Source organism: Rhineura floridana, chromosome 1, assembly GCF_030035675.1.
Source record: "Rhineura floridana isolate rRhiFlo1 chromosome 1, rRhiFlo1.hap2, whole genome shotgun sequence".
Classification (NCBI taxonomy): domain Eukaryota; kingdom Metazoa; phylum Chordata; class Lepidosauria; order Squamata; family Rhineuridae; genus Rhineura; species Rhineura floridana.
Window position 1 is genome coordinate 120,108,003 of NC_084480.1, and position 24,567 is coordinate 120,132,569.

Genomic DNA, 24,567 nt, shown 5'->3' on the forward strand with positions numbered 1-24,567 from the left:
CATATGCCTCACATCCATCATGAAGCCTATATTTATATCACAGTCTTTTCCATCCAAATACAAGCAATTACAACTAGAAAATGATCAGTTCCTAGAGATATGCATGCAGGAGGATGTCTGTCTAAGGTTGCCAAGAAACAACACAGAGTTGCCTCTTTCTTTAACAGATCCACAGCCGCAAAAAAAAGGATACAGGCATGGTTTATTTTATACTCCTTCTCCAGTATCATCAACTACCCTCCTCTCCCACATGCTAAAATAATAGGCAACAGTCAAGGAATAGGCAACAAAACTGGAGGGAGGAGGGAGGTGGGACAAACCACAGCTGCATCCTCTTTTTGCAGCTATGGATCTGTTAAAGAAACAGACATGATGTCTAGGTTGCAACCCGCCAGCCCTAGATCTTTCTTATTTGGTAACAGGATCTCAAAGCTTTGCAAAGTTATTCTACATTTCAAACTCTTTTTTTTTTCCTGCTGTGATGTAGTAAGATATGTGATTCTAAAATGAGTACATGATGCCTGGGAAATATGGGTTTGATGAAGATAGCATTTTGAACATTTTTGGTAAGGCATGTCACTAAAAAAAACATGGGAATGGCACTGAAGGACATTGCTTTGAATATAAAACTTAGCCATGGATTGCAAGAGAGACATCAAAAGTTAATTGTGTTAACTGTATTTTTAAAAAACTTCTCCAATTTAACTTGTGGAAAACTGAAATTCTGGAACTAAGAACATTCTGATCACATTCAATCCAGACTAGAGCAAGTTTAACTCCCACTGACTTTTTTTTTTAATCTTCTGGAGCTAAGCTGACCTGAAATACAAATCAGTTATTTAGGCCCTTGATGGTCTGGTCTACAAACGATATAAGCTTGAGTACTTGGATGAAAGGCTGGTTAGTCATGTTGACTTCAATGAGGCATGCATTTGGATCCAGGTTCTTGGTTTTGCAGATCAGACTTTATGTTTTGGTTTTGAGCTGAGCACTTAAGGTTATATAAGTTTTGGAAGAAAAGACTGCCCAATGGCTCCCCCAAAGCCTATTGGAGAGTGAAAATGGAATCCAGATTTCCTGATTTTCAAACCTTTGTCTTTGTAACTCCAAATGCTTAGCCCCTCCCCAAGCATTAGACTATTGAGTTCAGAATTTCAAAGAGATCATGAACACAGCTGGCTGTGGGGAAATGAAGGGTTTATTAAAGCAGGAGTTACAAACAGCTATCATTTGCAAGTAATAAAGCACTAAACTCAGTCCCAGGCTACAGTCTGAAGGCACATAAGGCCAGCTCCCTGCTGAAGCTAAGCAGGGTCAGGTCTGGTCAGTGATTGGATGGGAGACCACCTGGGAACCATATGTAAGCCACCTTGGGTTTCAATAATGAAAAGAAAGGCAGGGTATAAATGTAATGAATAATAATAATAAACTGAAGCGAATGGCAAATGGGTCTCTGCCTCTCCCCTTGTCTTTAGTTGCTTTTACGTTTGCCCTGCAGTTGGAAGCCTTTAAACAGCTGCAGTGTGGATTCTTACTGGAAACTTTGCTTGAAGAAGCTTGGTCCTCTTACTGATGGTATCTTGCTGGTATCTTGGGGCTTTGTTAGCCCTCTGAAGGCTTAATCCCCCTGATCTAGGGGTCCTATATTTATTCTTCAAAGACCCCCTGGGTGGGGGCATCTTACACCTATTAGATCACTATCTTCCCATCATTCAGGTAGCTGGTTCCCCCTTCAGGTGATATCTCCTGATCCTGTCCTTGTGACATCTTGGGCTTGAGAATGCAGCTGCATTCTCAAGGTTGCTTGCTTGTTTGATTATCAGGCTACTTGTTTACATTAGCCAAGTGAGAACATTCGTAAACCAGTTAGCTCATCACCTCTTCAAGCTTGAGAAAGCCCTAAACAAACCCACCTGACAGAGCAAGAGCGTGGGACAAACTGCATTGTTTTGGTTACTGAGCAAAAACTTCCCAGACCATGTGCTGTTTTTAGCACAGAGGCATAGGGAAACTTCCCATATACTGGATTGTGTCAGGGAGCCTACATTTTGAGCTTCCCAGATTCCAATTCTAAGCAGTAACAGAGTACAAAAGCAATGGAAATGGACTGCCTTCAAGTTGATTCCAACTTATGGTGACCCTATGAATTGGGTTTTTGTGGTAAGCGGTATTCAGAGGGGGTGTACCATTGCCATCCAAGCAATCAGCACCGTCATAAATCAGGGGCTTAGGGGCAATAATTAGGGGACAGAGGCCATTCACTTGTCATTTCTAATCTCGTTACATTGAAATAATCTTCTGGTGACTGGCAATACAGTCTTAAATATGGTCTTCCTTTGGTGTCATACCCTGAACATTATCTGAACACAGTTTGCAATAAACAGAACAGGATGATAGTCAAATGTGATTAACAATGCATGTTATTCTGAAAGGCACAGCAGGTAGGCGTTTTATTGGGACTATGGCAGAATGTAGATCAATGTAGGTCAATATGCCAGGGCTCCAAACCATGTTTCTGTTTGCTGTGGATCATATAGGCATTAGTGCTCTGCACCACTGCAAGTGTGCAAGTCTCACAGATTTCAAATGTGACTTAAGATAAACGTAACAGTGCACATGTCAGACTGTACATTCTGCAGTCTTATAGGCTTGATTTTCATGCTTATATTAGATATGAGATATCTGGTGTAGCATTTTCTTCTCATCTAATGCATTTTTGTTTGTTATTTTCACTCATATATCCATTTTGTGGTGTGGTGGTTAAGGTGCTGGACTATGACCTGGGAGACCAGGGTTTAAATCCCCACACAGCCATGAAGCTCACTGGGTGACTTTGGCCAGTCATTGCCTCTCAGCCTCAGAGGAGGCAATGGTAAACCCCCTCTGAATACCGTGTACCATGAAAACCCTATTCATAGGGTCGCCATAAGTCGGGATCGACTTGAAGGCAGTCCATGTTCATTTCATTAGATATAGCAAAATAATCAGAATATAACTTTTACTTAGTTTTGTGAAGGTTACATTTCTTCTGAATTGTACACAGTTAGATCTGACATTTACCTTATGGTAGGAAAATAATCAAAAACTACATTTCCCGTGGCATGGTAAATCCTAGATCAGCCTTCTCCAACCTGATACTCTCCAAATGTTTTGGACTATAACTCCCATTATCCCTGGAAGACAACAGGCTGGTTAAGGCTGTCTTAGATGAACTGTTTTTTGTAGTTTAATCATGTGTCTTCTTACTGTTTCATGCTAGTTTTTAAAAATAATATCTGCTGCTAGGGTTCTTAACCAAGAAGCAGTCATTAAGCCCCCACCCTCTTTAAGAAATGTCTTTCTTCTCTCTTTGCAACCACTTCACAAGTATTTTGCTCCTCAGTTCTGATGGAACTTTCCGGGCCAAGTTCATTTGCTTCCCCCTTCCATTGCTAACATGCGTTATGGCCCTCTTGAGACAATGTGAGTGGGGGAAAATTGGTGGGAACCAACCACAGAGACGGATCCAGCAGTCAGGAGGTGCTCAATTTGAACTGCATATCTTTTTCTCTTGTCAGATTGTTGGCTGTGATCACCAGCTGGGAAGCTCTGTGAAGGAAGATAACTGTGGGGTCTGCAATGGAGATGGTTCCACCTGCCGGCTTGTTCGAGGCCAATATAAATCTCAGCTCTTGGCAAATAAACGTAAGATGTTGATTTGACTTTTACCTCACCAAGAATATGAACAGCCTCCAAACAATGATGCATAAAGGAACTGATCGGTTCTTAAGATTTTAATTATAACCCAAACATTTTTAAAATGTTTTCTTTAACTGCACTGGCCCTATGCTGGGAAATCAGGCAGGATAAACCTTCCATCCACAAAAGGGTTGGTGTTTGAATTCTAAAGCATGTGGTTGGAAGATAGGTTTACCAGATGTCACAGAGGACATGGCAGCTTTTCCTAAGTGTAGGAAGGAAGCTCCACAGGTTTGACTATTCTTGTGGTGCTGTGATGGGAAAAGCTGCACCTGCTGAATGGTTCTCCGCTAGCACACCTGCAATATAGTTGTTAAATATATATTGTGGTTGGAATCAAGCCACCTTCCTTAGCTTATGTGGGACACACACTGCAATATTTTGTGCCCCCCAAATAATTAGGTAATATTTGTAAGTCCTTAAAGCAAAAATGGACTTACAAAGCCATTACATTCTAGCAAAATTTACTCATGAAATGTTGCAGGTGGGACCAAACTCCTGTGTAACATTAGTCTTTTGGTGGAAGGGGGTGTTTTCCAGTGGACATGGAATGTGTGATCTTTCATTTTGTGCTTTCTCGCTGAAACTCACCTCCACCAGATGCTTTCACACGCACACTACTTTTACCTATGTTGGTGTTCCAGACATACCATTACCATGCAGAGATGGATCTTGAGCCCCACTGGGGTGGGGAGGAAAGCTGCTGGCAGGTAAAGGATTAAGCATCCCCTCTCCTGCCATTTCACCACTACTAAGTGCCTTCCATGGGCACCATGCAACAGAAAGGGGCAATAATTGCACATAGCTGCCATGTAATATGTAGTGTGGTACAAAATCTCCTGCTGTTCAGTGTAATGCTTAGCCTTTCTCCATTTTGGCCAAAAGTGAGCACTCATTTTACAGCATGCATGCTTCACTCATGTGTGTGTGTGTGTATTCTGAATTTAGAAAGGAAAATTGGTGCATAAAATAAAATCTAGAATAGCATGTAATTTCTTATGCGGGTGTGTGGAGCCATTTCTGCTGAATATCTGTTCTATCTATTTATGTTTGGTTTCTGTGGGGAACATTGAGAGGATTTGTTTATAGAATCATCCTTACGGTCTCAAAGAATAGCCTGGTGGCTAGAAAGTTTGAGATACAACCTCGTTTTGCAAGCTTCTGAACACAAATGTACTAGCTGAAATGGGACAAGCTGCCTAGTTGATGGGGGAATAAAAATTCGAGAAAGAGCTGCACATTCTTGAGTAGCTACTACTTGTGGTAAGGCTGAAAGAATAGCATAGCCAACCTGGCTTAGTTGGGGCCAGCAAAGACATTTTGCTGCCTGATGCAGGACAGCAAATCCCGCCCCTCCATAGGTCAAGGTGCATAGTACCCAAGTCTGGTCAAGTTATTTTGGCATCACCACAAGTGCCTCTCCCCAAGAGTAAAAATGCAATAAAAATAAAATAATTAACAATGTGCTACCTTTCTATGGCACCCAACATTAGCTGTCCGGGGCTGTGTAATAGTAGGGTCTCCAGCCCAGGGCATCATGCAGGGCTGGGGAACCGGTGGGACTCACAACTCCCAGAATGCCTGAATACTGTCCATGCTGACTGGGGTTGATGGGACTCCCATCATCTGAAGGGCTACAGGTATCCCAACCCCTTTCATACTGTTGAATCTACATTGGCAAGAAGTAGGTTCAAATTCCCATCGAACCATTAAGCTCACCACTGACCAGTCACTATCTCCCTCATCATAATGTGCCTTGCAAGGTTGTTTTGAAAGTAGCACATACACCGGCTGGAACTCTTTAGAGAAAAGGCAGGATAAAACATGATAAATAAAACAAAAGTTATTTTCAACCTCTTTAATTCTACCGTTGATTATATATTACTACTAAGCTTACCTCGAAACATAACTGTAGTACTAGTGATTGTAGATTTTATGCAGCCAAATGTTTGATCTATTTCATCCCATTTTTCACTCTCTATTCCTCTCTGTTTTCTCTATTGTCACTCTATTCCTGTCCCTCGCATATCTTGTTTAAACGTTTGCTACTTAACTTTTAATGTCATCACTCTCTTGCTGCTTCCTTCCTCTCTTCTGTTTGCTTTCTCATGGCCTTAATTCTAATCTTCCTCAACCCATGTGGTACAGAGATAATAGAGCATGAGCAAGCCACCAGCACAAATGGTTATCGAAATGTTGGGAAGCGAAAACACATTGAACAGAAACAGGCTGAGGACATGATCGCATAACCTGACAGCATGGTGGAACACGAGTTACCAATTAAATTCTGACAGAATTCACTCAGACTCAATCCTCCACAGGTTGGCAGGCAATCTATATGTTTACTGAAACAAATTTGCAGTTGTGTCAATGTGGTTTCTCACATGTCCAAACTTCAGCATGTTAAAAAGGTCTTGTGAATTACCCCTTACTCACCAACAGGGATGGGGTTCGCTGCATGGTGTGAAATTCCGCATGCAGTTCGATAGTCCGTTGTTTCTTTACCAGACTGTCCTTTTTTTGTTTCTGCTTTCTCTGGCGCTTCCCAATTCGATCTGCTGCACAAGATTTTGGGTGATTTTGGGCCACAGGTGTGTGTTTTTTCAGGTTGCAAAAATTACATAATTGTTTTCGTAGATACTTATGTAAATAACAGCATTCCATGTAGTTTTTTGGTGGTGGAGAAAAACATTGCATAATTTTTAGATTGCTTTACGATCTGGTTTAAGCAATGAATTCCTGGTTTATTTAAATTATTTATAAACTCTCACACTTAGACAGGGCATCAGCAGCTACGCAGAGGCACAAGCAAACAGACGGTGGCAGCACCCCACTGCACCGCACAGACACTGTCTGTCACTATCAGTCACACAGTGACACACACACAAACATTTACTACAGAGAGAGAGAGAGAGAGAGACAGCCCTTGGTTAGCTCAGGACAGCAGCAACAAAAGAGGGGCAGGGTGAGGCAGGTAGTGTGGGTCAATCTCATCATCGTAATGTTTCCCATGCAAGAGATTCAAAATGCTCTGAGATATCTTGTTTGAAAAACATGACATTGCAGGATGATTTGACAATTAACATTGAAGACATATATAGCCAATTTTTTTTTGCATTGTATTGCCCAATTTTTTTGCATTATATTGCAATAACAATAATTTTTTCCTAATATATTACGGACAAATGCAAATCCTGTGGTTGACACAACTTCTTAATAATGAAAAAAAATACATAAAATAGGGGGAGGATTTTTTTTAAAAAATCTTGCCGATTGCAGTCACGGCTGCAAAATCCATGTTGATTGCAGCTGCAGCCCGCCACAAGAGATCAGTGCCACTCCGAAGGGATAGCGAACTAGCAAATTCAGTCAGGATCCAGTACCAGGTTCGATTTTATCAGATATTCTCCCCCATCCCTATTCACCAAACCATTGGAAACATTTGACGTATCAGATGAAGGCTGGTGATGTGTTTACATTATGGGGCAATTCTGTGTTCTAGACCAGAAAGTGTACATAGAATGGAGGACAGGGAGAAAGAGGAAACTGTCCCGCCCAAGCTCTAAACAGCTTGCTTGCTTGCTTATTTATTTATTTATTTATTTATTTATATCCCTCTCTTCCTCCCAGTAGGAGCCCAGGGTGGTGAACAAAAGCACTTAAAACACTTTAAAACATCAAAGAAAACCAGACTTTAAAATATATTAAAACAAAACATTTTTAAAAACATTTTTTAAAAAGCTGTAAAAATATATTTTAAAAAAAGGTTTAAAAAATCTATTTTTTTTAAAAAAAAAGGTTTAAAAACTTATTCAAAAGCAATTCCAACACAGATGGAGAAACAGCTTATAGTATCCTGCAGGATTTGTAGGGGTTAGTGTTTAGAGGATGTGGGCTATTTGCTACATGGGGATGTTCCAGGAAGGAAGGAAAGAAGAGATACTTTCTTTAGCTATCAATACTATCGATACTTCCAGTAGTTCAATAGCTATCTTTCTGCACAACAAGGCACAGCTTAAAACAAATTTGGCCACAGGGTAATATCTGCTTTCATTTCTGATTTTCCTTCCCTCTTGAACTATCACATAAGCAGCGATGGTGCTTGGAATGCAGCATCTGTGAAGCAGGTAGCAAGAAGACATCAGAGCCATCCTGCTGCACTTAAGGGATTCCGTTTCTTAGCGCTTTGCGTTAGCAGCTTCTGTGCCAAAAAATAAGCTGGAAATGTTTTTCTCTAAAGCATTCCAAACACACTGCTGTGTTCATCATATTGAATTCATTTTCTCTTTGTATCTGCATTCAGTTCTGTTCTCCCACTTTGTGTACATTGTGGGTGGGGGGAGAGGAGTGGGGAGGGTTGCAAATAGGATCAGAAGAGAAAGAAGTGCATAGAGCATTGCAACTGTGTTAGCCCTTGTAACGGAAACAGCTCTCTCAGTATTCATGGGGATGGTATGTCAGTTCCAGAAGTGTGAGAAACGGGGAAAAAGACATAAGGGTGGGAGGAGAGATTTGTCCCTGACTTCCCTCCTACGCTCTTCTGAAAGGGAAGCACCTGGGTTGATGTCCCCTTCTTGCATATAAAAATGAAAGATTATTGGAACGATTTGGCACTTCAGCAATCCAGGCTACCTCTCTGCATCCACCAAAAGCACATAATGTGTTTTTATTATGCCTACTGTTCCCCCACCCCACAGGAGAGTCCCTGCATGGTTGATCTTTCACCTCAACTTTGCATTGTGTTGGGGTGAAAGGTAGCGTTTCAGATTCCACTTTCTCAAGGTAGCTGATAAAGTGGCTCATGAGCCCATCGGCCATTTTCATGATATCTGTGGGCTTGTTCAAACTTGCTAACAATGTTTACATGAAGCATCCCCATGGCCACAGCTAGGAATGGACAAATATGTCCATTTTGGTCTCATTTTTCTAATCTTAAATGCAGTTTGCCCCATTTTTGCATACGTGTGTGAACTTTTTTAAAAAAACTCTGCATGGAAATTTGCATGCATATATGCAGTTTAGCATTTTTTTCTTAATAAATTACTATTATTATTTCTATTATTATTTACGTTTATATCCCAACCTTCTCCCAAAGGAGTCCAGGGTAGCAAACATGTCAGTAGTAAAACCATACAATTAAAACACCTAAAAACAGTTAAAAACAACCTTCTAAAAATAGTTTTAAAGTCCTAAAAGCAATCACCTACTCTCAAAACTAATAATTTCATGGTGGCCAGGGACAGGACTTTCAGCTGTCAAATGCCTGGGTAAACAGGAATGTGTTTAAAGTTTTCCTAAAAGTTAATAATGAATTAGACTGACACACTTCACTAGGGAGGACATTCTACAAATGGGGAACCATCACTGAGAAGTCCCTGTCATGGGTCAGTGCCAACTGGCAGCACCACTAACAGGGCTTCCCCTGCTGACCGTAGGGCTTGAGATGGTTGGTATAGGAAAGTGATCTTTTAGGTACCTGGATCCCAAGCATTTAGGGCTTTGTAGCAGTACTATCTTGACTTGAGGTGGATAGTTCATTGGCAGCCAATGCAGTGCTGTGAAGACCAGTGATACATGGTCCCATTGGGCTGCCCTTTCTGTACTAGCTGTGGCCTCCAGACTGTTTTCAAGGGAAGCCCTACATAGAGAGCATTACAGTAGTCCAGGTGGGAGGTAACCAGACATTGGACAACTGAAGCTAGGCTATCCTGATCCCAGAATGGCTGTAGCTGGTGAACCAGCTTAAGCTGGGAATACACACTTCTAGCCACAGAAGCCACTCGAGACTCCAGTGACAAGTTTGGAATCCAGCTACAAATCTCTTCCTTCAGGGGGAGTACATCCTCTCTGAGAACAGGTTGTATACCTAATTCCTGGACCCAGAAACCACCCACCCACAATGCCCCTACCTTATCAGGATTAAGCCTCAGTTTATTGGCCTCTATCGAGCCCCTCACTGTTCCTAGACATAGGTCCATCAACTTCACATGCAGTTTTTATATTATTGACTAATATATGCATTTTTGTACTCATTCAGAGAACTTTCTCACAAAATTAAGAGAAATGAAAACTTTGAAGGATAGTTGCATTTCAGTTCATGTATTGTTTCAGGAAGTGTGAATTAGCTAAGTTTGCATTATATAATGCAAACTGAACACATTTCTCCCTCATCCCCAGCTGCAGCCATGTGAAGGAAGAAAAGACTGACCCAATATAATCAAGGGAACAAATCCACAGGCAATGATACGTGTGAGCATAGTAGTTAAAAGGGGGGCACTCTTGTATGAATTGCCAGTGAGAAGCAGCATAGTCAGCATGATCAGTCTGGGTGAGATGGGTGCATCCAAGAGACACTCTGTATGAAGGATTGTAGGTAATCTGGACCAGTCCAGTGTCTCTTCCCAAGTTAGGGAAGTGAAAACTTCAGTAAGGCTTGTCAGAATTATCAGTGGGTGCCAGGAAATGAGATCTAGGAATTAGACCTTTATTATTGTTGTTGTTGTTGTTTATACCCCGCCTTTTGACCAAAGGCCCTCAAGGCGGCTTACAAAGAAAAATAAACACAGGTATAAAAATACAATATAAAAATACAATAAAAATACAATAAAAGCAATACAATGTACAATAATTAAATTAAATAACATTATAATAACAAATAAAATTAAATAACAAATAACATTATCATTATCAGCACCGCCAAGAAAGAGGAGGTGATGTTAGCGGGGGTGGCAGCTCCCGAGAGGCAAAAGGGCGACAGACATTTGTTACAGTGAAGCTGTTTGCTGTTTCAACGTTGTCTTCCTCTCCATGTCCTGGGGCTCGCTCAGCTGCTGCTCCCCAAGCTTCTGCTGCTGGTGGTGGTGATGGTTTATGTGGGGTGCAGCTGTGGCAGCTCAGGCTCAGGGACCTGGGCCTTGCCTGGAGCAGGAGGAGGAGAAGGACGTGACAGCTGCGTTGGCTGTTGTTGAGCAGGAGGCCCCGCCCTGGGAGGCCCCATGCAAGAGGTCCCGCGCCAGGCTGTTGTTGGGCAGGAGGCACCAGAGCCATGAATGTGTGGGATTTTAGGACTCCACTGCATAGCAGTTTTGAGTACAGATTCGATACTGTGGTGCTTTTAGAGTCTAGAGACTTTGATTCACTAAGTGTAATCCCGTGCATACTTTCTCAGAAGTAGCCAAAGGGACAATTCAGTGGGGGTAATGTCCAGGTAAGTGTGCAAAGGTTTGCAGCCTAAATTTTGGGAAAATTGTGGATTTAGACTGAAATTCTAAAGGCAAGTGCTATTACATACAGTAATACCCTTCTGACATAACACGTATAGGACTCTGTAGGATCAAACATGATTTGAATCGTCAGATATAATTGAATAAAATCTCTGAGTGGCTACCATGATTAGATCAAAGAAAATTCCTGTCTTCACTTCTTTACCCTTCTCAGCTTGCACATGCACACACATGGCCGGCTCTTATCTGGCCCTCTCTCACATAAACACACTGGCATGTGCTGATAGAAGGGCAGCTTTGCTGACATTTTCTCTAACCTTGGCTTTCTGTCAAGACTAAATGGATTTTCGCTAGTGATCCCAAACTGTGTTGCCTCAAGTCACAAGTAATTTTTCTCTACTGATATTCCAACGAATCACAAGTGAAAATGGTTCTCTCCTTTGCAGGGTATATTCCCAAGCATCACAAGGCTGAAAGAGTACAATTTTGTGGTACAATTTTATTTAAGTATTTATTGTCCAGCTTGGTTGAGCCAAGATGAATGAAAAGCAAATCACCAAGTGGCTAGATTGCTAATGCTAAGCCTTAGAAAAGTCTAGACAATGACATGACTCTGTGGACTGAGCACTGCTTTGTGGCTTCAGCAACTTGGCTTTGAAAGGGGCGTCGTAACTCTGCCGCTGGCTTTGGTGGAGCTGAGCATTTCAAGTCAAAAGGAGGCTAGAGAAGAATTTGCACAGTGTGGACATCGAACCTATTTTCACAAGGGAGTAAGGAGAAGAACAGACACCCCTTGTAGTTGTGTGGAGCTTACTGGATCTTAAAAAAAAAAAAAGCTAACATAGAAAGCCTGCTGTTGCTTGCACTTCAGATGACCTGTGAATAAACATAGACTTTCTATTTTCAGTGCTCCAATTGCATTAACTTTTATTAACCTGTTTTTGTACTCCAAGAGTTCACTGACACGTCCTAATTTTTGAAACAGTTAAATATACTTTCTAAGAATAATAATAATAAAAGCTTTAAAATACTTTATCTGTCAGTTTCTGGGGCTGTGATTAGGGATGAAAAGCTCTGTCAATTTCGGTTTTCACTTTCTCATTTTCCAATCTGAAATTCAGTCCTCCACATTTCTGCAGCAATCTGTGATTTTAGTGCAAATTTCTCCTAACCATATTTTGTATGCAGTTTTAACTAATATTCCTCTTGTTTGCAAGCAGTTTCCCCTATTATGCATTGTTGTATGTTATTTTCTTGACTGTGTTCATTTTTATGCACCCTTCCCTTAATATATGCATTTTTGTAAACATTATTTGGTTGGAGAACTTCATTGCAAAATTTGGATAAGGGTGGATTTCAAAGGATGGCTGTGTTTCAATTCTCATATTGTTTTGGAAGGTGCAAATTTGATATATTTAAATGTGAACTTAATCAGATTTCTTTCCCATCCCTAGCTGTGATAATGTTCCAGAGTATGAGTGTCTCTAATTAAAATAAAAGTGAGCTGGCATCCACCATGTATATTAATGTTGTTTTATCTGCCTACAGCTGTCAGCTACAAGGGAGACGTTATTTGTCCTAGCTAGTGCCTAAATGAGTTGAATGTTTTTTTGAAAATTAAAATTAAGATTCTGGTTTTCCTGGATGTTTCAGAGTGGGCCACTGAACAGAAGCATTTCATCATTTATAGAGCACTTCTTAAACCTGTAAAGAGTTTACAGTCGTTATTGATTTGATGCCACCTGCAACTCTGGGATGTCAGTACTATTACAAAATAGAAATTGAAGCCAAAAGATAGCGATTTGTCAAATACTGAGATGTGAGCCCACAATGGAGGATGGACTTGAATATGGCACTTACTTGTCCAAGGCAGCTCTCTATCTGTCCACTAGTTCACAATGACTAAGTTCAAGGAAGTGTCTTCTAGAAAGTCTCTCTGCTTTCCTGTGCCATTTCTGTTATGAAGTTTTAGTCATTATGCACCTCTGTAGTGAAAGTATATCATGAGCAGGGATGGTGGAGAGATCCATTGAAAATGGACTGTCATGTGCATTTGCTTCTCTCTGTCAATTCAACCCTCATCACACCATGGCCTTTTTCTGTGAATGCTTTTCAAGTTAGTTCTCTTCAACAGAAGGATTTTTTTAAACATGCTCATTATACATAAATAGATAACATAAATTACTTTGCAATGTACATTATTTACATATTCATTGATGTGTAATTGCCACTGTCCTGGCAGATGCCTCATTGCTTTTCTTTTTTCTGTAGTTTTTTTTTTACTTCATGTAAAGTTGTTCTTTGGTAGAGGAAACCCATATGCAATAAGACTGCAATACTAAACACATCCATCCAGAATTATTTCCACTGAATTCAATAGGGCTTACTCTGTCCCCATTGAATTCATTGGGGCTTACTCCCAATTAAGTGGGGTTAGGACTGCAGCTTTGATCTGCTTCCTACTGTTAGTTTTAAAAACCAGTGGAATGCATCATTCATTATGGTTCTTTTCACAAAGAAAGAAGTGATTTCTTTTGTTACCTGTGGATTTTATCTGTGTTTCTCAAAGTCTGAGGCTCTTTGTCAAAGTAGGGAGAACCAAATGGATTTGACAGCTCATTTTTGATCATTTTCCCACCCCTTAAATCTGTTTTAAATTCTTTCTTTTAAAAGCCATTTAAAAAATAAATTGGCTTGAATGTAATGTTTCAGCATACACACACACACAACCTTCTTCTTCTTCTTGGCAATCACTCATGACCAAGTAAGATTGTCTTCCAAAATAAAGTCTTTAACAAAGGATCAGTCTGAATCTGTATCCACTGCTGATGTACCAGTTCATCACTAGGGGCTTCTGGATTTCACAGTCCTGCCCCCATCGTCATTCGCTGATTGCCATAGGACTTTTGTTATGAAAGATGCCTGTGTGTGAATTTGTTTTATGTGGGGAGATCGGCGCACGACAATCAACACATAATCTTGACAGAAAAAAGGCTTTGATCCAATGGTATAGGTACCACGACAATTGGAAGTCCTTTATCTGCTGCAGCCTTCATCCACCTTCACAACCATTGTAACATACACATTGTTATCCTATGCCTGATCATTCTTTGTCTGGTTCCTCTCCCTTGACCTTACCGCCATGGGTGACCCTGCTGGGAGTACATGACTCCCAACGGCATCACTCATAGGGTTCATTGGAACATGTAAGCCCACTCACCACTACAAGGTGACAATCCAACCATATTCTGTATAAAATAGGCATTCTGAAATTTTAATTACATATAAGGACCTATGTGGTTAAGTGGTATTACACTGATTCATACAAACAGCAAAATATCAACAGGGAGCTAAATGATGCCTGAGTGAAAAAAATGAGGCAGGATTACAAGTTTATATTGCATTGTGGAATCAAGCTAGTGAGACAGGCTGCAATTCTAACCCCTCTTACCTGGAACTAAGCACCTTTTAATTCTGAGTAGACATGGTTAGAACTGCAGCCATAGGTGGCTTTGTGATGAGCCATTGCCACTTCATTAACTTTGTATTTAAAATGTTACAAGACTCTTTGTTGGTGTTTCTGCATGAGACTAACAGGACTATCCCACTGATATTTCATTAACTTGGAAAGAAAGCTCATAGGGAAGATGATTGATTTGTAAGTATGTTGTTCACTGAGATATGCATGTCTGTTGTGTGCAATGATATTTGTAAAACAAAAACATACATTTCTATGAAATTGCAGAAAGAGTCATACAAAATAAACCCACTGCAGAGGAATGGAAAATACCAGGTGAAAGTGTGAGTGAATATTGGAACAAAGTGAGCTACTTTCATACATCCCTAACCCATAACAATAAGAACAGAGACGAGGATCAGATCAAAGATTTATCTGGTCTACAGTAGCCAGCGAGATGCTTATGGGTAGCCCACAAGCATGACATGCATGCAACAGCCCTCTCCACTGTTGTTCCCTAGCAATTGGTATTCAGAGACAAGCTTCCTCTGATCCTGCAGGTACAGCCACCAAGACTAGAAGCCATTTATCCTACATAAATTTGTCCATAAATTTGTTCAGTCCTTTTTAAAAACCATCTAAGTTGCTGGCCATTATCACATCCTATGGTAGTAAACTCCATAGTTTATGCTTGTGAAGTACTTGTCTGTTCCAAATACCCCAATATTCATCTTCACTGAATGACCCCAGATTCTAATATTACTTTCTCCACACCATGCATAATTTCATTTACCCCCACTGTTAACCTTTTTTTTTTTTTGCACTAAACTAAAAAGCCCCAAACGTTGTAACTTTCCCTCATAGGGGATTTGTCCCAGCCCCCTGGTCATTTTGGTTGTCCTTTTCCTGCACCAGCTCTGCATTATTTCTTTTGAATGATACACTGTATTGCAAGTGTGGTTGAATCATAGGTATTTGTATAAAGGCATTACAATATTGGCAGTTTTGTTTTCAATACTATAGTTTCTTAAAGAGTGAGAGCATTTATTGATTTTACATGAATATCACACTGTTAGAGACTCTAGTATTTGAGCTTCTAATCTCATAGTGCTCTACCTCAGTAACCTACCTTAGATTTTGTTTGTCATCATAGCTCAAAACCGTCTTAGATTCAACAGGGTAGGGGGATGTACTACTGTGTCCTCTGCAGTCAGTAGACAACATGAAGCCATTGGATTGGTATAAGTACTGGGAGGTTGTTTTCCACTTCAATACTGATCAACAGTTCCTGCTGCCTTTGCATGTCTTTGAAACCCCAGGATATTCTGGAGCGCACTGTAACGCTCTAGAACATATATTTTATTTCCTACTCTTTCCTTCTTTCTTCTTTGGCCCCATGTGTACTGAGCTTTACAGTCATATCTACTGCTGTGTGCCTGTACCATCCGTAGATACCGTGTGAGGCTTCCCCATCATTCTTTCCTACTACCATCAATCATCAAACCCCGTCTCCCTGATCCCAACAAGAAGAACAAAAATAACCTTTTTCAAAGAAGATAAAGTTAACATAAGAACAGCCTGCTGGATCATGCCAATGGCCCATCTAGCCCGTTCTCACTGTGGCCAACCCAATGCTTATGGAAAGCCTGCAAGGTCTCATTGTTTCATTTGTCAACAAAATATTGCTGGCCGTTCTCCTTCTGCAATTAAAATGTTGGTGACTGTTCCATGACATTACAGATGCTCAGCAAATTTCTGAGGAGCCTTGCAGAAAGGCAGTAAACAGCTGGTTTGTAGCCTAATATCCTCAGGAGCAGCTGTTGCTACTGATTTGTAAGGGCAATGAGTGTTTATTTTACAAAGCAACCCAGTGTAATTAAAATTATAGCTTTCCCTTCAAAACAAGGGCATTTGGCTAGCAGTGCAGCACACAACGCCTCTGAGATGGTAGAGCAAGATTGTTTCACATTTAGTTTTTCTTCAGGGGTCATTGGGTTTCAGTGTTTTTTCTTTTTAGGTGGCCAAAAACTTGGCTTGCAATTTTCCCATGAAGAACTGTTTTCACTGCTTATTTGGAAATCGGGAGCTTCTTTTGCCTGTTGATCATGTGTGGTTTTTGTCTCTCTCCTCCCATCCAGCGGATGATACCGTGGTTGTTATTCCCTATGGAAGTCGGCATGTTCGCTTAGTGCTCAAAGGTCCTGCTCATTTATGTGAGTAAAAGTACACCTTATTATAGTATCCTGATTTTAATTACCATGTTGTTTTAGTGGTACTGTTTTATTGTGTATTCTAATTATGGATATTTCTGTATTTTAATGCTTTGTGTATCTTGGTTGTTTATACTTGGCAAGCTACTTAGAAGCCTATTTGGCAGTAAACGCAATAATAATAATAATAATAATAATAATAATAATAATAATAATAATAATAATAATAATAATAATGGAACACTGATAATATGCTGTGGAGTTTTATTTACAAAAAAATTCGATGGCATCTTTTTCAAACGTGGGAGTCAAAGCCCTATCCTCAAATGCCAATCCCAAGAATATATCAGTAAGAAGCTGCACAATTATACGAAGCTATAATTTAACCTATGAACAAAACTCTTTCTGCCTCACTCTAATTTCCTGGCTCACTTGTTGTCAAAGGCTTCTGTAGAAAAGATTTCACTGGCTGATGAGTATACAGTAAAGGCTTCCCTGCTGCTGAGCTGAACCATCACACTACTCATGAGTTTAACACATGTTCTTGCTCATATGTTAGTCTTTGTGTTTCTGTGTCTTGGAACAAATACACAGGACACACACACATTTTCTACTGGATTGTGCTGTCAAGGGTGTTGACCAAAGAAAGCACACCGGTGTCCAAGACAAAGGTGCAGAGATTATGGATTAGTGCAGGTGGCACATGAGAGGCACAGAAACACTGGAGACTCCTGAGGTCTTGTAGATATCAGAACTGGCTGGCAGCAAATACACAAGGCGGAAATTCTAAGGAGATCCTGGTTGGTTGTGCCTCCAGTTGGTGTCTTTGCCTGACTTCAAATGAGGGAGCCAAAATCAGCAGCAGCCATATCTTTATCTGAAGATAATGGACATATAGATTGAATTAGATGAGAAAATATAGAGGTGGAATATAAGAGTTCAAAATATATCATAATGGAGTTGGTGCACTTGGATGATATGGTGGGTTGAAACATGGGTTGCATCCCATCTCCAAAGAAAGGGAGATTCATGATGGGAGGATACTGAAATTTAAAGGGACAACCCCTTGCTCTAAGCCTATAGTATGGTGTTTTTTGTGCTACTTGAAAACAGCACAAAGAACATTGACTGTATTTATGACAAGCTGTTATTCTAATTCCTTGCCCCACTCACCCCAGTGCATGGAGATCAGGTAAGTGGTTAAGGTTTGTTTACTGTCCTCCTCATTGCCTTGCTTGGCTTTGCCATGCCCAGCAGAAATGAGTTCAATCTGTTTAAGTAAGGTTCAAATCATCCCAAGGGTCTTGAATGGCAGTGCACTCTGAACTTCACGCATCTCCTTTTCCCAAAGGAAGCATTAAATGTGAGGAAAATATAGGCTTCTGAGTTCTTTCTGCAAACATAATGAAAAATACTATAGTATAACTATTTAGGCCATGACTACATTGTGCATCAATTTTTTAGAGTGAAAGAGTACTGCTGGACCATACAGAGAGAGTAAAAACTAGCAACAGCAAAAATACAAAAGCACAGGATATCTATGCAAAGTTTTACATGTTATTGTAAAATCATATTTGAGCATCACTGTGGACTGTGTTTGTACTGAAAGGCCACAGTAGGTACACATTAATTTTTTAAGGAGTCGTGAATAATGGCCAGAAAATTGAAGGTTATAAATGAGCAAAAGGGGAGGGGAGGATATATAAAAGCATTTTCTTCTAAGTTATATTCTTGAGAAATAAGTGACCAGGTATTCCTAGCCTGACCTCCTGTGACTATTCCTTTTCTTCCTATACATGGTTTGTTGTCTTCCCTTCTCTTTCCATGTGTCCTGTTTGTCAGACTAGACAACATTATTACTTTGAGCTCTGCTTTCCATAAAATTAGGTTATAAAGAGGCCAGGATAAAGAGGCTTTATAGTGAAATCACTGGTTATAAGTGAAAGAGGCTGAGCAAATTCCATCTTTCTTGTTCGGATGGGAACTCATCTATGTGAGGTGGTTAGGTTTCTACATTACTTTGACCCCTGGGATCAGCCACAAGGTAAATTTCTTGCATCCCAGCTATATTATGAAGCAGAAGTCATTACACGAGTCATGCAGTCACCACACATACCCCCCATTAATTATTATTGCCAGGAAACTCAGTGCATTATGGTCCTGACTTAACATAGTGAGTTGTGTTTCATGATATGGTCAGAAGGTGGAAAATTCACCATGAAATATTGGTCCTCATGGTGAAAGTAACAACTAGATCCACCTTAGTTTATTGTCAGTGACACTGTGGTATAACAATAGTTATATGTCCTCTTGACCTGCTGTGAACATCTTTGTGCAGGCCTTTGGAATGGGTTAAGTTTTACTGTTGGGTTCTTAAATTTTAATTTTTAATGTTCAATGTATTTTATCTTGTACATCGCCCAGAGTGGCTGGTCAACCAGCCAGATGGGCGACTAATAAATATAATAATAATAATAATAATAATAATAATTTTGCACATGATTTCCCCCCCGTAATTAAAAGTGAATATGCCCCTGGGAAGGGATGTTGGAAGCTGGGATATTGAAAGCAGAAGGGAAGAATTCATTGTTAACTGAATTCATTGTGGCCATGAAAATTCTGTCCATTTCTCCTTAGAATTGCAGGAGACAATAACAATTTTGGGGACTCTACAAGCCTATGGCAGAAATTTACCATATTAATTAAATTCTGGTTAGATGCAAAACGACTTTAATATTGTAATATGTGAACTAGATCTTGGTGAATTTCAAACACAGAGCCAGGTTAATAGTTAATTTGTTGGTGTTTGGCACAAAGATATAATATTAATCCGTCCTAGCCTTATATGGATATTTAGGGGTGTTGAGAGAAATGAATGTGCAAATATGAAATGAAAGAGCAAACAGCAAAATATGTACACACAAGCATGCTTTCACAAGCACAGCTGAGATATAAATATTGTGCATCGCAAAGAGTTGTAGCATAGAGACAAATCAGCCACATGTAAGGCAGTAACTTGGATGAGCTTATTCAAAGTGTGTTCTGAAAAAAAAAAGGCAAAAAAGGTGAGGACCAAGATGACTCCTAGGTAGTAGGCAGATGGTCAATTTCATTCTGGAGTAACCTTCCCACAAGATCATGATCTTGTCTTGTGTTTGTAATAAATGTGTTCCCCTAGCAAGAAATCAGTGATTCATTATGCTAAGTCTAGTCAGTTTTTGCAATGTGAAAACACCGAGAGAAATTGCCTAACAAGCCTAGCTGATTGACACCGAAGGCAGTTTTCATTTAACAGATCATGTTTCCTAAACTGCACCATAGCTTGCCATGTTCTTATCTCATAGCATCATGGATTAAATACTCTGTAATTTTTATGGTGGGGATACAGGTGCAGTCCTAACTATTTTGTTCCCTAAGGAATATTGTCCACACATCTCTTGTGTGCTTCTATCCATGACTATCCTAGCCACTATTCTTTTATTCCTCCTTTTTCTTTCTATTTTCTTCTTCCTATGCTATGCACTTCCGTGTTCTCAAAGCATGCTGATTCTAGCAACTGAACCTAAGTCCAAGAAAGGAGTGATGTTGGTGAACCAATCGGGTAATTTATTGGACTGACTAGTGCAGAATTGTGTGTTGTATGAAATGTAGAAGGGAATTTTGAATCACTGTGAAAAATGCATTATTAAACCAGAGTTCATCTTGCCCAGCTTGTAGAACTTTTGACTGGAGTTCTCTATTCTCCTTGGCTAGCTCTGGAAAAAGTCTTCATATAAACTTAGATATCTCATTCTGAAAGAAGTCAGGAAGGAGTACAGCTTCCCCTAGGAATCCTATCCCTTCCTTTCTCAACAAGCAAAAGAGACTGCACCATCCTACCTCTAAGAGGGAATAGTTCTGGCTCCCACAATAGATAACTAGGTAGAAGAAGAGATGAGAACAAAATAAAGTGGAATGAAGTTGAACAAGATCAAGTGCAGGCCGTAACAGAGCTGTTCTCAAGCGTGCACATTAATGAAGGTAAGTTAAATGGTTGGCTCATTCTAATTTAGCTGAAGGAAAATCTATCTCTCCTAGTAAAAACACATCCCGCTATAATTTATTATAGTTTTGAAGGGTGCTTTGACATTCTCAATATTTATTGTTTTGCTTGCTTGCTTCCTGTCTGTGAGCTGTTGAAATTACTGTATTCTATTCTTAATGCATTTGTGTTTGTTAGATTTAGAAACCAAGACTCTTCAAGGTGTGAAAGGTGAACATGGTCTCAGTGCCACTGGTTCGTTCCTTGTGGACAATTCTACTGTGGACTTCCAGAAGTTTCCAGACAAAGAGATACTGAGGATGTCTGGCCCTCTCACTGCAGACTTCACCATCAAGGTGAGACACTTGGACTAAGCAATGCTGTTCTTTTGAAGAAAAGTGATAGAATTAAGCAATGGGCAGTATAGCTTGCCATATTTGAGCTTCCATTATGCTAGGTACACTCTGAGGTGGCACTCCCAAGGTACTGTAATTATCCAAGAGGGCTTCAAGGTGGAGATTTTTGAATGTAAAATGATTTAGGATACCAGACTCCCACAAGCTACATGGGAGCTGCACCACGGTCTGGATCAGTGCAAACAACACTGCCCATAACAGCATCAGCCACACAAAATTCTCTTGCTACTTGACCAATCCTTTTTGTTCTAGCTTTCCACCCACTTCCAGTTTTGTGTTACACACTAAACCAGCTGTGAAGAAAACTGCTATCTAGCCGATCCTTTAGAATGGCCCCATGGGAAGAACATGTCTGTTGTGTGATGACTTCCATTTATGTTAAAATTACTGACAGCTCACAACACACTGGTTGTTTCTTAATGATATTATATGTGTTATGGAGCAGAGCCCTGAAGAGTGGCTACTTTGCTGGTGGTCCAAAATGCTTATTACACTGGAATGAAAAACTAAAGTGATGCCCTGTGTACCTGGTTATGTTCCTTGCTCCCACCAGTACAGAAGCTGTCAAGCCTGGGGAAATGAGCCAGCAGGGAGCTGTTCAGCTAGGAGGAAAACCTGGTACTGGAGTAAGGGTCTAGGACAGCTGTAGGTAAGGCACAGAACAACCTTAGCAGGATCAGTGTTGCTGCAGCATTAGCCAGATAACAACTGAGGCTTCTTGCATTTGACCAGCCAGAACCACCCTTCCTAATATACCGCCAGGCTTGGATTAACAGCACAATTTGAAGCCAAGATCTGCTGGGATGAGAGGGCTTGAATTCTGCTGATCTTGGGCTCTCCCAGCTGGGGCTATGCTGGCATAAATCCCTCACCCCAGCTCAGCTTGGTCTCAGTCAGTGGAACTTAAGCCAGCATAATTTAGGCTGGCATAAATCCAAAAAAAGGGGAGTGGTGGGGTGGGACAGGGCAATGAGAGATTTACACCTATTCCAAACCCCTTTTAACTCAGTCATGTGACCTAGCAACCTGACGGAATGTAGCTGGCAAAAAGGGTGGTTTATGTCAAATGGAGTTTGGAATAGGGGTAAATTCCAACAGCATACTTATGCCAGCTGTCTATAGTTAGGACTGCACTGCTAGACAGGCTGAGGCCCTAAGCTATGTCAAGTTGAAGAGGCCCCATTGCATTACCAAAAAAAGTGTATTATTCTAAGAGAAAGGATGATGAAAACAGATTAATAAAGTTTTATTAATAAAGTAGTTGCCGCCCTGGGCTCCTGCTAGAGGGAAGGCGGGATGAAGTCAAATAAATAAATAAAAATATATACCAGTACATAGGTGAGGATGCATCTAAAAACAAAGGGCTTATCCACATGGGAGCATTACTTCACACTAAAGATGCTGTTTTTTTACCTCTGTTTCTGTTTACACCATCCACAGTAAGGGCTCAATGCCAGTTGCAAACTTGGTATTTTCTATTCACACTAGGAGAATGATCAATCATGCAGTTTCCTAATGACCACGCCCTCTAATTTAACATTTCCACTCACTCTGGTTACTTGACAACTGAGCATGCTCAGTTTGTTCTACCAGTTAGTTTCATTTAAAAAAAAACAACCTGCAATTATTTGTATTTTCACTGGTACAATACAGCTGAAATACAAATCTTTGAGCACAAGTTAGGGGGAAAAGAAAAATAAGGCACCGTTTGTGGAGGGAGTGGGCATGGAGAGGGGAATGATTGACATACCCACCTAAAAGCATCGGAGCAAAGCATCTGCATGCACTAGAGATACGGAGTGAAGATGTTTTTTCCTTTCCTTTTCGGATTATCAGAGGATTGGGTTAGTACAGATTTACAGGGGGAAAACTGCGTGATAGTTTCTGTTTGCCAGTAACGTATGTGAACCATGCAAATTAAAAGGGGATGTGAGTAGCATCAAACACACTAAAGCACAGTGCAGATGAGCCGTAACAATCTAACTAAACATATATCCTACAAAAAGCCTGTTAGTATATGACAGACCTTTAAATAAAAATACCTTACTAAATGGAAGAGGAAATACAACATGCACTGTATGTGTTCCGCATGTGACTTTTGTGGGTGTTTGAAAGCAAAGTCATTGATTATGTCATCAAATGACAAGCTACCAAGTTCATCACTTTCTATGTATGTAAGGCTTAGTGCAGACAGCTTTTCTTGTAGCATTGTTGTCCAATGTCGAAATTTAGTAGGTTTTTTCATTTAGAGGCCCCTCATAAGCTGAGGCCCTAACCTGTAGTTTACTTAGGTTGTGCATAAAAAGTGTTGTAACCCACCCTGGAACCTTTGGATGAAGGACAGGTAATAAATTCTAATTCTAACAACAACAAATCTGGCACTGTATACTAGTGGAGGCCATAATCTCGTGAGGATATGGAATTCATCTTCAGGAGCAGAGCTTGGTGAAAGGTGGCATTCTCCTGCAAGGTGAGCCCTCTACCTTCTAATAGTGGCTTCTGTCTGAATTCACCACCACCATCACTCTTGGAGCCCAGAAAGTGATAATGGGGAGGTGACTGTGGCATGGAGGAGCCCAGGCATATATCAAGGGGACTGTGTGTCATATCTTTGATTCAGTGGGGCCTCATACATACTGGCTGCCTTTGAATCCCTATTAGGGAGAACCAGCTCCTCCTAATCACAGAATAAACTTTGGCTTGTGAGAGTGAGAGGCCCCCCTCTACCTGAGGGCTAAACTAGGTGTGGACTTAAATATACAGGAGGCAGCTATATACCTTGTTTTTCTTCACATCTCTGCCAAAATTGAAATGGAGATTGGGGCTATGAGATCAGGAGCCTGGGGCGGTCCTCATTAGCCCTGAGGCTCCTGGAACTGGTGGGATGCTTATAGTAAAGGATTAAAGAAGAGGAGTGACTGCCCCGTGCCTATATCTCTGCTTCTGTATGCCTCCGAAGAGTCAGAGATGTGAGCCCACCAAAAGGGGGTTACCCAAGGCTTCCCATGTACCTTCATCCAGCATTGTGAACATTCCAGGAGTGAGGTGAGAGATAGATATATAAACAGTTGCAAACATTTCCTGGAAATATTTAGTTGTAGTTCACAGAACAGGTTATTGCAAGTGTTCAATATGTCATTTCTTAATTAATAAACAGCAAAGTTAAACAGTATAAACAAGCCTCTTAGGGAAGAGCAGGTTTATGAAGTGGAGGATGGTGCAGGTTAGTTATGATCTCATCTGAAATAAATGATAAAATGTCAATATAAAATGATGGTAAAGTGGGCAAATTAGTCTATAATTCAAGAGGGAAATGAAGGGCTCATCATTCACTGCTTTTTATACCACTGTTGTCTTACTGAAGGTGTGAAATGAGTAGAAAAGTAAGCCCCAAGATTCTCAAGATGACCAGGGTGGCTTTGGTCAAGAAGTCATTCATATTATTTGGAAGTTCTGCTTTGTGTAGTACTAGCACTAAGATTCAAGTTGTTTCCTCCCATTA

The 24,567-nt window shown here is 40.4% G+C and overlaps 1 protein-coding gene across 11 annotated transcripts in view; it reads left to right on the forward strand.

The window, feature by feature from the left end:
• The window catches only part of ADAMTSL1 (ADAMTS like 1), an 815,531-nt gene that overhangs the window by 585,629 nt on the left and 205,335 nt on the right, over positions 1–24,567 (forward strand). For 8 of the 11 annotated variants that reach the window (XR_009763308.1, XM_061630623.1, XM_061630637.1 and 5 more), the window contains 3 exons: positions 3,558–3,684; positions 16,557–16,631; positions 20,848–21,005. Coding sequence is in view for 8 of the 11 variants with exons in the window: in XM_061630623.1 (XP_061486607.1) it covers positions 3,558–3,684; positions 16,557–16,631; positions 20,848–21,005 (360 nt within the window). In the remaining 3 variants the exon portion in view is untranslated. Of the gene's footprint in view, positions 1–3,557; positions 3,685–16,556; positions 16,632–20,567; positions 20,649–20,847; positions 21,006–24,567 lie in introns of those variants that run through there. The other 3 variants (XM_061630679.1, XM_061630662.1, XM_061630666.1) reach the window with 3 other exon arrangements.